The sequence below is a fragment of the Nelumbo nucifera genome, chromosome 2, assembly GCF_055504915.1.
Source record: "Nelumbo nucifera cultivar China Antique chromosome 2, China Antique-T2T, whole genome shotgun sequence".
Classification (NCBI taxonomy): domain Eukaryota; kingdom Viridiplantae; phylum Streptophyta; class Magnoliopsida; order Proteales; family Nelumbonaceae; genus Nelumbo; species Nelumbo nucifera.
In genome coordinates, this window is record NC_142650.1 from 55,175,508 (window position 1) to 55,188,270 (window position 12,763).

A 12,763-nucleotide genomic window follows, 5' to 3' on the forward strand; every position below is an offset into this window, starting at 1 on the left:
ATGGACATAATCACATAACCCTTTTTAAGTCTAATTTTAGGTCGGGCCGGGGCTGGGGCTGGGCGGGCTCGAATTTATTGCGGGCTGGGCTTTTTGGCCCGAGTTTAAGCCTGCGGGCCTATAAACATATTCAAGCCCGTCTGGGGGCCGGGCCGGGCCGGGTTTAAGCCCGCAGGCTTAACCTTGGGTCTAGCCCAACCCAAGGTTAAGCCTGTTTATTAACCCAAGCCCAATCCTAGCTTGACCCAGCACAGCTTGGGCTGGGTTCGGGTTTGGATTGAGCTTGAGTGTGTTGGTTGGATTTGAAAGAATTTATTTATACAATTTTATATTGCCATCTTTCATTGGGCTTTATGGCTCAATTTAAGAGTATAACTAATATCTGTACAAATTTTATTTACAAATGTATATATATATATATATATATATATATATATATATATATATATATATATATATATATATATTATATACATGCATATATAAATACATATATATATAATTAAAAAAAATATTTTTACACAAATATAATTTGTTTGGGTGTATTTGGGATGGGTTGGGATAGGCTTAGGCTACATGAGGCTTCAACATTTCTGGGCCCAGGCTAACCCCACAGCTTGAAAACTCAGGGCCAACCCTGGCTCAACATATAGGGCTTTGGGTGCACCCTTATTTTTCCTATCATGCCCTAAATCTATGGGTGGTATCCTTAATTTCTCCCTTGTTATTAATTATCCAACCAAGTTTATATAAAAGATCGCATTGGGTTATTTCTTAGTCTCTATTCTTAAATGTGCCCTGATTTGCACTTTTTTGTTATTAAATTTATTTACTTATAAATTTAATTTTGCATTTAATTCTTTATTAATTTTATTAATTAAAATAAAGCCATTAATAAACCAGATGCACCATGGGACCTCTGGACTATGTTATTTAGGATTTATGATTATTAAAGTTTTGTATTGACTAGTAATTAAACATGTGTGTTGCACATATGAATTTTTTTTCATATTAATTACTTTAATTTTAGATATATCATAGTTAATATATAAATTAAAAATTAATAAAAGTAACAATATGACTAAAAATAAACTTAAATACTTGTACTAAATGTGCACGTGCAAAAATTTTTAAATTTTAAATTACAATTATTATTATTATTATTATTATTATTATTATTATTATTATTATTATTATTATTATTATTTTGTATAAATAAAAAATTAAAATCTGAATTAAAAAACATAAATAAATGTAACATAGTACATATATTATATGTTATATATGTAAAACATAATTATAAAATATATAGAAAACATAACTATAATATATATAAAACATAATTATACTATTTATTAATAAAATATGTATTTTTACACACACACACACATAGTGTTGACGCAGAGCTGTTTGACTCATTTTACCTTAATAGTCGAACCGGTGACCTATGACTCGAAGGCAAAAGCGGGTCGACCTCTGGATCGGTTTTTAAAACATTGTTTATCATACTTAATATTGTTTAATATGTCAAATATATGATGTTAAAACATTCCCATATTTTTAATTTCTATATTTTTTATTTTATATATTTTTGAATTTTATTATTTAATTGTGGCAACATAGATTAGCCCATTTGACCCAAATGGTTTAATTTCTTACCACCACCTACATGAAAACACTGTTTTTTTTCCAGATAGATATTAAAAGTATAAGTTTTTATGTTATTGAAATTATTAATTTATTGTGTATGGATTTAATTATACAATTTAATGATGAGAAAAAACAAAAAAACCTTAAATATATGATTCAATGAAGGTGAATGCAAATTAATACCTTAAATGTTGGATTTAATGAGAGATAATTGAATGCATTGAAAATCTTAAAATTACCTCTTTTCAACTCATTTAATATCAATAACCAACTACCCCATTTGCCGTCATTTTTCTATCAATAAATTTAAATATAGAGGGGTAAGTTGTCTTTAAAAATTCCAAAAATATTCTTGAGACTTCGTACTTTTTAAAATAGTATAGATATGAAAAAACGGATGGAGTTGGAATTTTCTTTTATGTTGGTGCAGTGGTTGTGCACCACTAATACACAAGACTTTTCCTTTATATAAAATGACTATGTTATTAGCAAAAGTTTAAAATGCTTGTGCCCAGCTTAAATATTTAAATTAACTATATAATCGGTTTGGAACAGCAAAAACTGGTCCCAACCCAATTATTATTTGGGGCACAAATAGTCATAATTAAGGGGTTGCTTGATACATGTATAATTTTGTTTCTTAAAATAAAAACAATTATCGCATTAGCAAAATCATACTAAAATGTTGTTGAGCATCATTTGCTGGAAGAGCTCGAATCTGTGAATCTGAAATTGAGAGGCCAAAATTTGATTGAATTTGATTTAATGATAATTGTATCAAATGTTAATATTTGTTTATGATTAATGTTATCATGTGCACGAATGAGTATGCCCTGGGTTGCAGTAAATTTTAAGTGGATGCTTATAAAAGTAAACCTTTCTTTTAAAGGTTTTGTTTGTTTGCAGTGCAAAATTTGTTTGCACTGATGCAAAACCATGGTAATGCATATGATTTATGATTTAAATGTAATTTTCGATTTATTTTTGTTTCAAATTTTACCTTATTTTATTTGTATGTAAGGATAAACAAAACCAGAGAGAGAGAGAGGTTCACCGCAGTAGATAAGGATAAGGAGAGCCTATAGTTCCACAGATTTGATCAATACTCCCATTCGTTGACTCCAACTGACCATCTCAATTATTGAATCATCTAGGGATGTCAACAGGTCCAGTCTGGGTCAGGCCCGACTGGAATTAAAACCGATCCGATCAGAAATATCAAGGAATTAGAGCCAAATTAGACCTAAAAGGGTCTGCAATTTTAGACTCAGAATCGAACCGATCGATTCTCTAGATAATTGGGTCTGTTCCAATGGATCCGATTATAATAAACCTACTTATAATAGTTCCGGATCCTAAAACCAGAATCGGTTCAGGCTCAACATTGACAACCCTAGGGTCATCACCTCATCGGCATCTCAGTTTATAAGTTTGGGCCCAACACATTCCATCCTGTTGATGGAGTAAATTTTGAGAAGAGTCAGTATGGTATTTCAAAGTCCTGTGGCATGTCGAGTGGAGTATTCTTTTGGTTTCATTCCACACAGCTTAGCAATGGAAATATGAAGTTTAGGCAAGCGATGAGCCGATGATATGTATGTGTATCGGCACGTACAAAATTTCTGAAAACCAGACTTTCTGAATGGATTTAAGTGTATTGAATTTTAGTTAACAGCTCTCTCACTTATTTTTATGGATTTGTTTTGGTCTAATGTTAATAGTGAATTATCCATATCTTTTTTGATTATAAAGACTATTGTTAAAGCAGTTTTACACTTTTTTGGACCCAAAATATCTTTGTTATTTATCTAGCTTGTAGATAGGTTTTTTAGCTTGTATAAATTCTCAATTGTTATTGTCAATAAATTAATTGTATTTCATCATTTTCAATAAATTAATCATTTCTCTAATTCTTAAAATTATTATTATTTTCCATGCTGTGAACCTGTCAAATAAACAATATAGTTTCCTTTCTTATAAAAAAGAAAGTATAGTTTCCTTGAAAATGTTCTTAGTAGAAAAATAGAATTGTTGGAAAGCTCTCTATAGGAATCTTAAAACAATAATTGCCCAGTTTAAAAATTAAATAAAATGTAGCAATTAGCACATATTCTGAAAAGTTGTTTCAGTTTCAATGCAGTTACTGATACTTTTTTACACAGAGAAGTGGGACAGGCCCAATGCAGATTCTGATTTCCACTGTAGATCTATAAACATTCAAAAGGTCAAAAACCCCATTCTACACACCAATGCCTGACCGTGAATTTGCATCAATTCTGAGCCGGCATCCACTCCAACTGTATTTTGGGCCTACAAATTCTGACCCTGTGCTGATTGGTCATTCTCCCCTTTTTTACATGGTTTTAAGACCGTAGTTGACCTTGGTGGTCAAATCATTCGACTTAGAAACTGGTCAGTTATCCAATTTCATTTGTCACCTGGCGCAGATTTACTGAAAAAACATTGAATTGATCAATGAACAGATGATTCAGATGGTTGAACGGCTAAACAATTTGACCCGGATAATGGATTTTGAGTCATTTTTATTTCAGAGAAGTACGGACAGGCCCATTGCAGAATTCTGATTTCCACTGCAGATCTACAACATCTCAAAAGGTCAATTACCCCCACCTTATGCACCAATGCCCACCTGTGAATTGGCATCAATTCCAAGCTGGCACCTACCCCAATTGTACTTTGTGCCTATGAATTCTGACCCTGGGCTGAACCGTCATTCTCCCTTTTTATTTTTACCATTTGACCCAGATACCAGTGACCAAAGTGGTTTTATTTCTAGGCGGTTTTTAAAACTTTGCTTTTATAGGACTTTGTTGTTGATTCCCTTAAGGCTATGTTTGGTTGCAGTTAAATTTTATTTGCATTAGTATAAATGCATGAAAGTGCAAATGAAAAGAATGCAAATTTTGATTTAATTTTGTTCAGGGTTATATTTTATTCTGCTCAAGTCTTATTTTACTTCATTTGTAATGGCAATCAAACAAAATATGATAAAATTTGAAATAAAAATAAATATAAATTTACACCTAATCATTTGCACAACGCCACAATCATAGTTTTGCACCAGTGCAAATTTGCACTACAATCAAACAACACAGCCTAAATTTCAAAAGTTAGGGAGTTTAAGAAAAAGAAGTGACAGAGGCTTGCAAAGAATATTGTGTATTATTTTGTATGTATTTGTATTCTAGCTCTACATATTTGTATTTGTACTCCTTCCAAAATCTCAGTTTGGAAGGGTACGAATACAAATATGAGAAAGAGAGTTCAAAAAGGACATTATTTATATGAGAAAGACAAATGGAGTTGGAATTTTCTTTTATCAAGTTGTGCTAGTGGTTATGTACCATTAGTATACAAGGCCTTTCCTTTATATATATAAGATGATTTAATGCCATGCATTTAGTAAATGGGATGGTGATGGGAACATGAGACAGATGAGGAATCAAATCATGGTTTTCAAAATCGGACCGGAAAAACTGGGAATCAATCAGGTGACCGATTCCATTTCCCCAAAAATCGGATTTTCCCCCAAAACTATTAATTTTGGTCAATGAACCACTGAATCGAGCAGTTAACCATTCGAACGATTTTGATTGTTTTTATTTTTTAAAATTTTATCAAAACGGACCGAACATTCACTTCAAATGGTCGGACCGTTCGACCTGGTAACCGGTCCCCCTAATACTAGTTTAAGGTAAAAGAAAATTGTTACACGAGTGATCTGCCCATTACATCAATGCCCCAAACCCAATATGATTGATTTATAGAAAATGCATGATGATAAGGTCAATATCGTGTTGTAAGCAATCTTAGTTCCACCTCATTATGATTTCATCTTCATACTAACATTTATCATGACCCCTCCATAAGCAGATTTTTTTTCAGATGTGGTTGATGTTCATATTTGCCGAGGAAGCAGCTGTTTAGAAAGACTAATTCACTGGCTTCAAGAGAATTTGCCAATTTGATACTAATTGTTTGCCTGTTGCGCAGGTTGAGGCTGTTTTAAATTGTCCATACAAGTCTTTTTTTTAATATGTATAAAAATGAATATACAATGAAAAAGATTTCGTAGTTGGGTAAAAGTATGGATATTTCCCCTACAATCATATTTGTCCCATATGGAGAAGAGAAATTTTTGGCTGTCCATCTTTAACAGCCTGGGCTGTCAAGCATTTAACACTGAAGTCATGTCTATGTTTTAAAAACCATCATTGACCCATATGGTCAGACCGTTTGGCCTTTCTGGATAATCCGCTGAGCCAGGAGGTCAAACTATCAACCCATTTGGGTATTTGACCCGAACAGTAGTTTTTGGGCCAAAAAATTTTAGTTCAACATGGAGGAAGAAATAACAAATTTGTGGTTATAACCAAGAAGGCAAGAAGTCCACAAAGGGTCCCTCCAGATGGGAAGTGGGAACCCGTTCAGTCCTCGGGTTCACACAACTTCAACATTTTAATATTAAACTTAATCAAAAGAAAGATTTAATCCGACCAAACTCCAGAGGATCATGGATCAAATTTGGCCATAACAGAGGCTACTGGAAGGAATCCGTGGGTCCATTTGAGTTCCAAACAAATTTGACATGTAAAAGATTCTTTGCTAGAGTTTTATGATCGAGTCATGTTGGGAGCTAAAGATTTCCATACTTCCCCCACCAATTTGGGGCCTTGTGTCTAACCATCCATCAATTGGTGGACCCACCGGCCCACTGTTAACAATTTAAATGTACAGAGGATTTGTATCCAACACATGGCAGGCAGAGGGTCAAGTTGGAACCCTCTTGGGCTCCAAAGTTTCTGGATCGTTTAGGAAAAAGCTTCCAAATACCCAAACAACCAGATGGAAGGAATAGCTGAAGAGACGACATGGTTTGCCATCAACTCAGAAAACTTTAGCTGTCCACCTTATAGACAGCCTGTGCTGTTGTTCAACGGGTTTATCGAACGAAACCCCATAGAAGGTACAACACTAAAAGTAATTTACACAAAAAGATAAGGTGATTCGTGAATTGCACGGCACCCTGTTCCTGTTGCACTTGCATTCCCGTTTTTCAATAACCAGGCCGTTTTATTAAAAGCGACACTGCATCAAAACGCAACGCAACACTTCTCTCCAGGTTATAAAATTTTATTTTATTTCAGAAGAAAAAAAAAACACTTCAAATCAAATGTTCAAACCAAACGCCACACTAGCGTTATCTCTATCAAGCACGTCAATTTCTGGGCAACCCACAAAAAAAAAACCTGCAACTACTGTATGCAAGGCCACGTCCAGGACCCACAAATCGCCTCCATGGCGACACCCAGAACCACCAATGATGAGAACACAGCTTCATTCTCAGTGAGAGTCACGAGTCCACCTAAAAAACAGATTATGACACTAACAATGCAACTCTGCATAGCCACAAGCTAAACAGAGACAGATTTTTTTCTCTTTATTCCAACCCCTCTAAGTCTTGATCACATTCACATACAACAGGAGCAAACAAGGCCCACCTCTCTATAATGCACCAATTAACCCAGGTTCAGAAACCAAAAGAAGACATGATTCTCTTTATATAAATAGCTAAAGAATCTAATACGCCTGCAGAGAGAAACTTTCTCTTTTTTCCTGTAACTTCAAATCATATAATACCCAAAAGCCAAAAAAAAAGAAGACATTACCAGTGAACTCGGAAAAAGAAAGGGAAGAAACAGTAAATGAAAACCCATGAAAAACCCTACATTCATTTGTCTTCTAAAAAGAAAAGCAAAAAGATGTAGAAATTTAGTTACATTATGATCGTGGTGATGATGATGATGATGATGATTCTATGTATCTTACATGTAGCCTACCAAAATTACATCTGATCAATCTTTCTGGCTCAAAAGCTCTTCTTCTACCACTCATAATAGATTCTTTTCAAATCAAAGACAAAGAACAGAAGAAGAACAAGAAGGAAAGACCTCCTACCCAAAAGATTCAGTGCTTATTAACCTCTTCCTGTTGTTGCTGCGGCGGCGGCGGCGGATGTGGCTGCTCCTCTCCCTCCGATGTTGGTTGTAGCAACATAGCCGTAAACGGCATGTGCCGATACCCATTACTCGGAAACTCCAACCCAACCGGTGGCTGACACAAATCAAGCCGACAGATCGGCGGTGCCGTTTCGAATGACGAAACCGCCAAGAACCCAGTCGGGACTCGATGGTTCTCGGGAACCGCCGCAACTGGCCGAGCCTTGATGGCGCTGGAGATCGAAGTCGAAGACGAAGACACAGGCGCAGACGTCGACGGAGACGACGCTGGAGGCATCACACCCGTGGGTGTGGACTCGGAAGGGGCCGGAACGGTTCCCGTTCCTGTAGCGGCAATGATAGAAGGCTCGGCCTGCCGGAGAAGCCATTCTATGGTCTCCCCGTCCGATCGGTGGCCAAGTTCGCGGGTAAGCTGAAAGATGCGGGCAGCGCAGAGAGCTGGCATACGGATCCTGCGGCCTCTGCCGTTAACCTTCGTGTGGCGGTCCCTGGAGGATGACTTCCGAGGGAGGGTCAGTTGGATTTTCGAAACATCGCGCGTCGATACAGTGTTCTGTTCGCCGGGTTGAGAGGAGTTACGGAGGATCAACTCTGATCCCATTTCCGTGAGTGATCGAAGAAAGCTCGAGAGTTGCTCAGAAAGAGGGGGTTAGGGTTGTGTTTTGGTGGACAAGATTTAGGGTTTATATAAGTAAAAAAGTTGGATACCGGAACCGAACCGAGCGTTTCACAATCAGAGAAGGAAAGAAAGAAACTGGGCGAGTGGGAGTTAGGGTTTTATAGGGCAACGGAATGGAATTGGAGTTGAGAAAGAGAGAGAGATTTTGGGAAGGCTGAGGAATTCTTTATTTCTTTTGACCCCACCAGACTTCTATTTCTATCAGAAAAGGAGGAAATGGAGGGAGAAAGAGGATAGAGAAATAGAGAGAGAGAGAGAGAGAGGAGTTTTGTTAATTTGTTCATTTATTGTTTGTTGATGTGAGAGTGGGGTGGGGGGTTCTGCTGCATGTGTTGCGCGTGTGTGTTCTTAAAAGTTGTCTACGTTTTTAGTGTTTGAGGTTTTGTGGTACACGAGGAAATCTAGGATGCTGCTCAACAATTCAATCGTCCCTCCCTCCTCCCGACCTCCTCAAAGTGCATGAAGGGGAAAAAGTGGTGGGCCCATTACTAAAAAGTAAAAAAGAGAAGAATTGTCCTTTGGACGGTGGATGATAACGCCACGTCATCCGTGTTCAGAGAATCTCGAAGTTTTCGATGACGTGGCTCTATCGTCGACCGTTGAAATAGGCAAAAGTGATAATATGTATGTGGGGCTTACGTGGTGGGTGGATCTGAGTGACTTTTTTTCCGTAATGAGTAGTAACCCGTAGTCATAGATGCCCCCACCCCCAGTGGGGACTGGGGAGTGAGGAAGGGACGGGTAGATTTATTGAATTAATTAGTGCTCGGAGCCCGAGACGGTGTTGGACGCGTTTGGGGGTATGTGGTCTGAAATAGATTCCGATCTGACGTCACGTGGGAGGCCATTCATCGAAAGCACAGGAACAAGATGTACTGGAGTTCAAATCAGCCCCTTACAAGAATGCCCCACAATTTCCCGCACATCCTCGTCATGTATTCAGAACATCATCCGATGATAATATCAAGAATGATAATGTGCTGTGAGACGTTGTAGGGGCAGTCTTGTGGGGAGCTGACTCGGTCACGTTGTACTGTCGCTTTTTGGGGGTGTGAGTCCTACCTTCCGTTTCAGGTGGGGGTGGGACCGGGCTTGCTTTTTGGGTTGTATCAGAGAACAAGTGGGCCATGGTGGTGGGTTTCAGGATACAGAGTTTGAGTTCAGGTAGTGTGGCCACTGTCCACGCTTATTACAATTGAAGCACGTGTTATTTATTAAATGAATATGATATGACAAAGGAGTACAGTGGAACTTTTGGACCATGTGATCATGTGCCCTCCAGAGAGAGAGGGGTTTAGGTTTGACTGGTCTCTCTCTCTCTCGGGAATGAGTGATTATTTAGTAGGTGAAGGTGAGCTTGAATTACTAAATTGCCCTTGTCTTAACCTCTGCACTGCCTGCTGCGGTGCTGCCTGATGCCTGCCCCGTAGCAGTGCAACTCTTGAATTCTTCGCCCTACAGACAGGGTCCGCCGAGAAACACTGTAGTTGGAGGTGGGCTAGGTAGCCCTGGGCTGGCCCCATCCCATCGTGGAATGGACTGTACCTGGGCTACGAATAGTGGATCAAGTCAATATTTAATTTTTCTTTGGAAGAACGACGGTTCGGCCAGGTGGCAGCTCGGAATTGATGTCAATTTACGGAGGGTATTGGTGGGCATTGATGTATTGAGAAATTTGTATTGGATTTGTCCGTATTTTTCCATTTTACTTTTGAGGTGAATTTATCAATGCATGTTGTCACTCGGATCCAATTTCTAATTGTTGGGCTTGCACCTTGTTGGGTTTGGACCATGGTTTTTAAAACCAGACTGTACTGCATGGTCAGACTTGAAAATTGGGAATAGGTAAGGTGATCGGTTCTGTTTTATTTTAGAACAGTTATTTTTAAGGTTCAAAGTATCGACACGTATGATCCGATACGTATTGTGTTGATGGTTTCTTGATACGCCCCTATAGGGGTTGTATCGGGACAACCACTGGTTTAGAGGGTAGTTGGGCCTTAAATCGGCCCTTCTGAACCGATTTCGGAAAAAATAAGTAAAACATAAAAAAAAAGCATCGACACAGGTATCGGCCCATATCGATATTTAGAACCTTGGTTATTTCCCCAAAAACTGTTGATTTGGTCAGCAAACCGCTGACTCGGGCGGTCAATCCATTCGAACCGTTCAATGGTTTGGCCATTTTTTTTCTCGTCAGAATGGGCATCATTCGATTTAAACGATTGAACCATTCTACCTGGGAACCGGACTCTAACCAGTTTGTTGTTCAGTTCGATTTTGAAAACCTTGCTGTGGACTCAATCCTAACGTCGAGTTGGGTCTGGACTCCTAGACGGGCCAACTACGAGTATAAATTGTAATGGAGTCGAATTGAGTCGAGTTGAGGTCAGTATTGGGTTGTTCAAGTTCGATCAAAGGTTTGAGCTTTTTGTTGGAATTTGACTTGAGTTATTGTAAATAAATTAATAATAAAAATAATATTTTAATATAAATTTTTTTAATCTCACAAATTGCATGAGAGTCACATCTGTGTCTCATAAGAGGGTGCCCACAACGTCCCACAGTACATCCCGGCCATGTATTCACAACGTCTCCCCATGATGACCCCTTGTGGGGCGCAGATATGAACTCGTCACATGAATCAAGTATTGTAAAGCTAGAACTCGATTCGACCAATTATTAAATTTTAATATTTTAAGTCGAATTCAATTATTTAATGAATAAAACTCAAGTAACTCGTAACTTGGTTAGGCTCGCTTACACCCCAAGGCCCAATTATACGTATTGGCCTTGCTCACTGTGTAGTTATATGGAGCATGTACTTATTAACCATGAACATTAGGGGCGTTCTTTTTTTTGGACTTTGAGAAGGGGAAAATTCGTAATGGTATTTTGGTTTTCATTGATTAAAAAATTTATGATTTTTTCTTAGATTTATATGGAGATCAGGAAAAATCTGTTTTCTTGGGCATCATTTATTCATGTAAGTGATACCTATCTCTCATGTGGGTAAAAATAACTTTTCCAACAGGGAGAAAGTTGCTAACACTTGGATGAGATAAAAATGTCTTTTTAAATAATAGACTTTTATAGCTAAAACAATCATTGTTTTATTTACCTATGAAATAAAAGAATATGTATAATGCACTTATCCAGATAAATAATTTATCGAAAAGCGAATGAGGCCTAGGTGTCGAATACCAATTGATTACTTTTTGTCTAATAAAAGGAAGAAGGTGAGGTATAGAAATTTGGGGTGGTTGGTCCACAACAATCCTCAAAAGCAATCCTTCATAATACATTCTATTCAATGGTCATTCTTTTGTTCCATGGCAAATTTCCTTGTTCGTTTCTTTGAACAAAATTTCATTTTATGTCATTAGCCAATAATAGTCTCTACCCACCGGAAGTCTTAGGAAAGGTACGCTATATAGAAAGTGGGGGGGTAATTAAGGGTGCTCACGGGTCGGGCCCGAGCTGGGCTTTGCACATATGATAAGGGTTATAGCTTAGGCCTGGGCCTGGGCCTGGGGTTCCGGGCTTGAAACATAAACCCTAGCCTAGGTCTATACAGACCCGGGTCGGGTCAGACCTGATTCTGGGCCAACGTTACTCATATATAAAACATTACATATCTATATATTAAATGACATAACATGCATATAAACTTATTTTATACATTATATAATATAAAATATTACATATAATATAAATTATACATGTCATGTTATAATATTTATATATAAAATATATAATATAATGTAAAATAGCATGTATACATATGTATACATTATACACAAAATGTGTAAGTTTAAATATATGTGAGCCAGGCCGGGCTTGAAGTATTAAGCCCAAGCCCGACCCTAAAATTTGTGGGCCTGATGTGGGCCCGGGCCTGGGCCGGACCTAAACACAAAACCCAGGCCCAAGCCCGAAATTTCCGGGGCAGGCCGAGCTGAAATGATCACCCATAGGGGTAATCATTCTTGGCCTGACCCAACCCACAAATTTATGGAACAGGGCTAGGTCGAGATTTTTGTATGCATTATTGTTAATTAAGCCAGTCCCAACCCATGATCATCCCTAATACTAGAGACGGCAATTTAACCCATCCCCGTGGGGCTTTGCCATGCCCCACCTCAGTTGGGGCAAGCTTTTTGACCACTTATTGAGGCTTGGGGCGAATTTTGGGAAAACCTAAAATTCTAGGGATCGGGGACAAGGCAGGGATGGTATTAGTATATATTATGCTATATTATAATATTATATATTACACTATATTATATTACATAATATAAAATAGTTTTAGGTAGGTTCCAAGAAATAAAAAATAAACTGGCAAGTGTGCAAGTAAGAATGACCAGGGCGGGTGGGGCAAATTCAGAGATCC

At 37.8% G+C, this 12,763-nt stretch overlaps 1 protein-coding gene across 1 annotated transcript; it reads right to left on the bottom strand.

Annotated features, from left to right (window-relative positions):
* Window positions 1–7,243: 7,243 nt before the first annotated feature.
* LOC104586352 (transcription factor TCP11) lies at window positions 7,244–8,617 on the bottom strand. The gene has a single exon (XM_010243551.3). It carries the CDS (start codon window positions 8,290–8,292, stop codon window positions 7,639–7,641), a length of 654 nt encoding a protein of 217 aa, XP_010241853.1. The 5' UTR covers window positions 8,293–8,617; the 3' UTR covers window positions 7,244–7,638.
* Window positions 8,618–12,763: the final 4,146 nt, after the last annotated feature.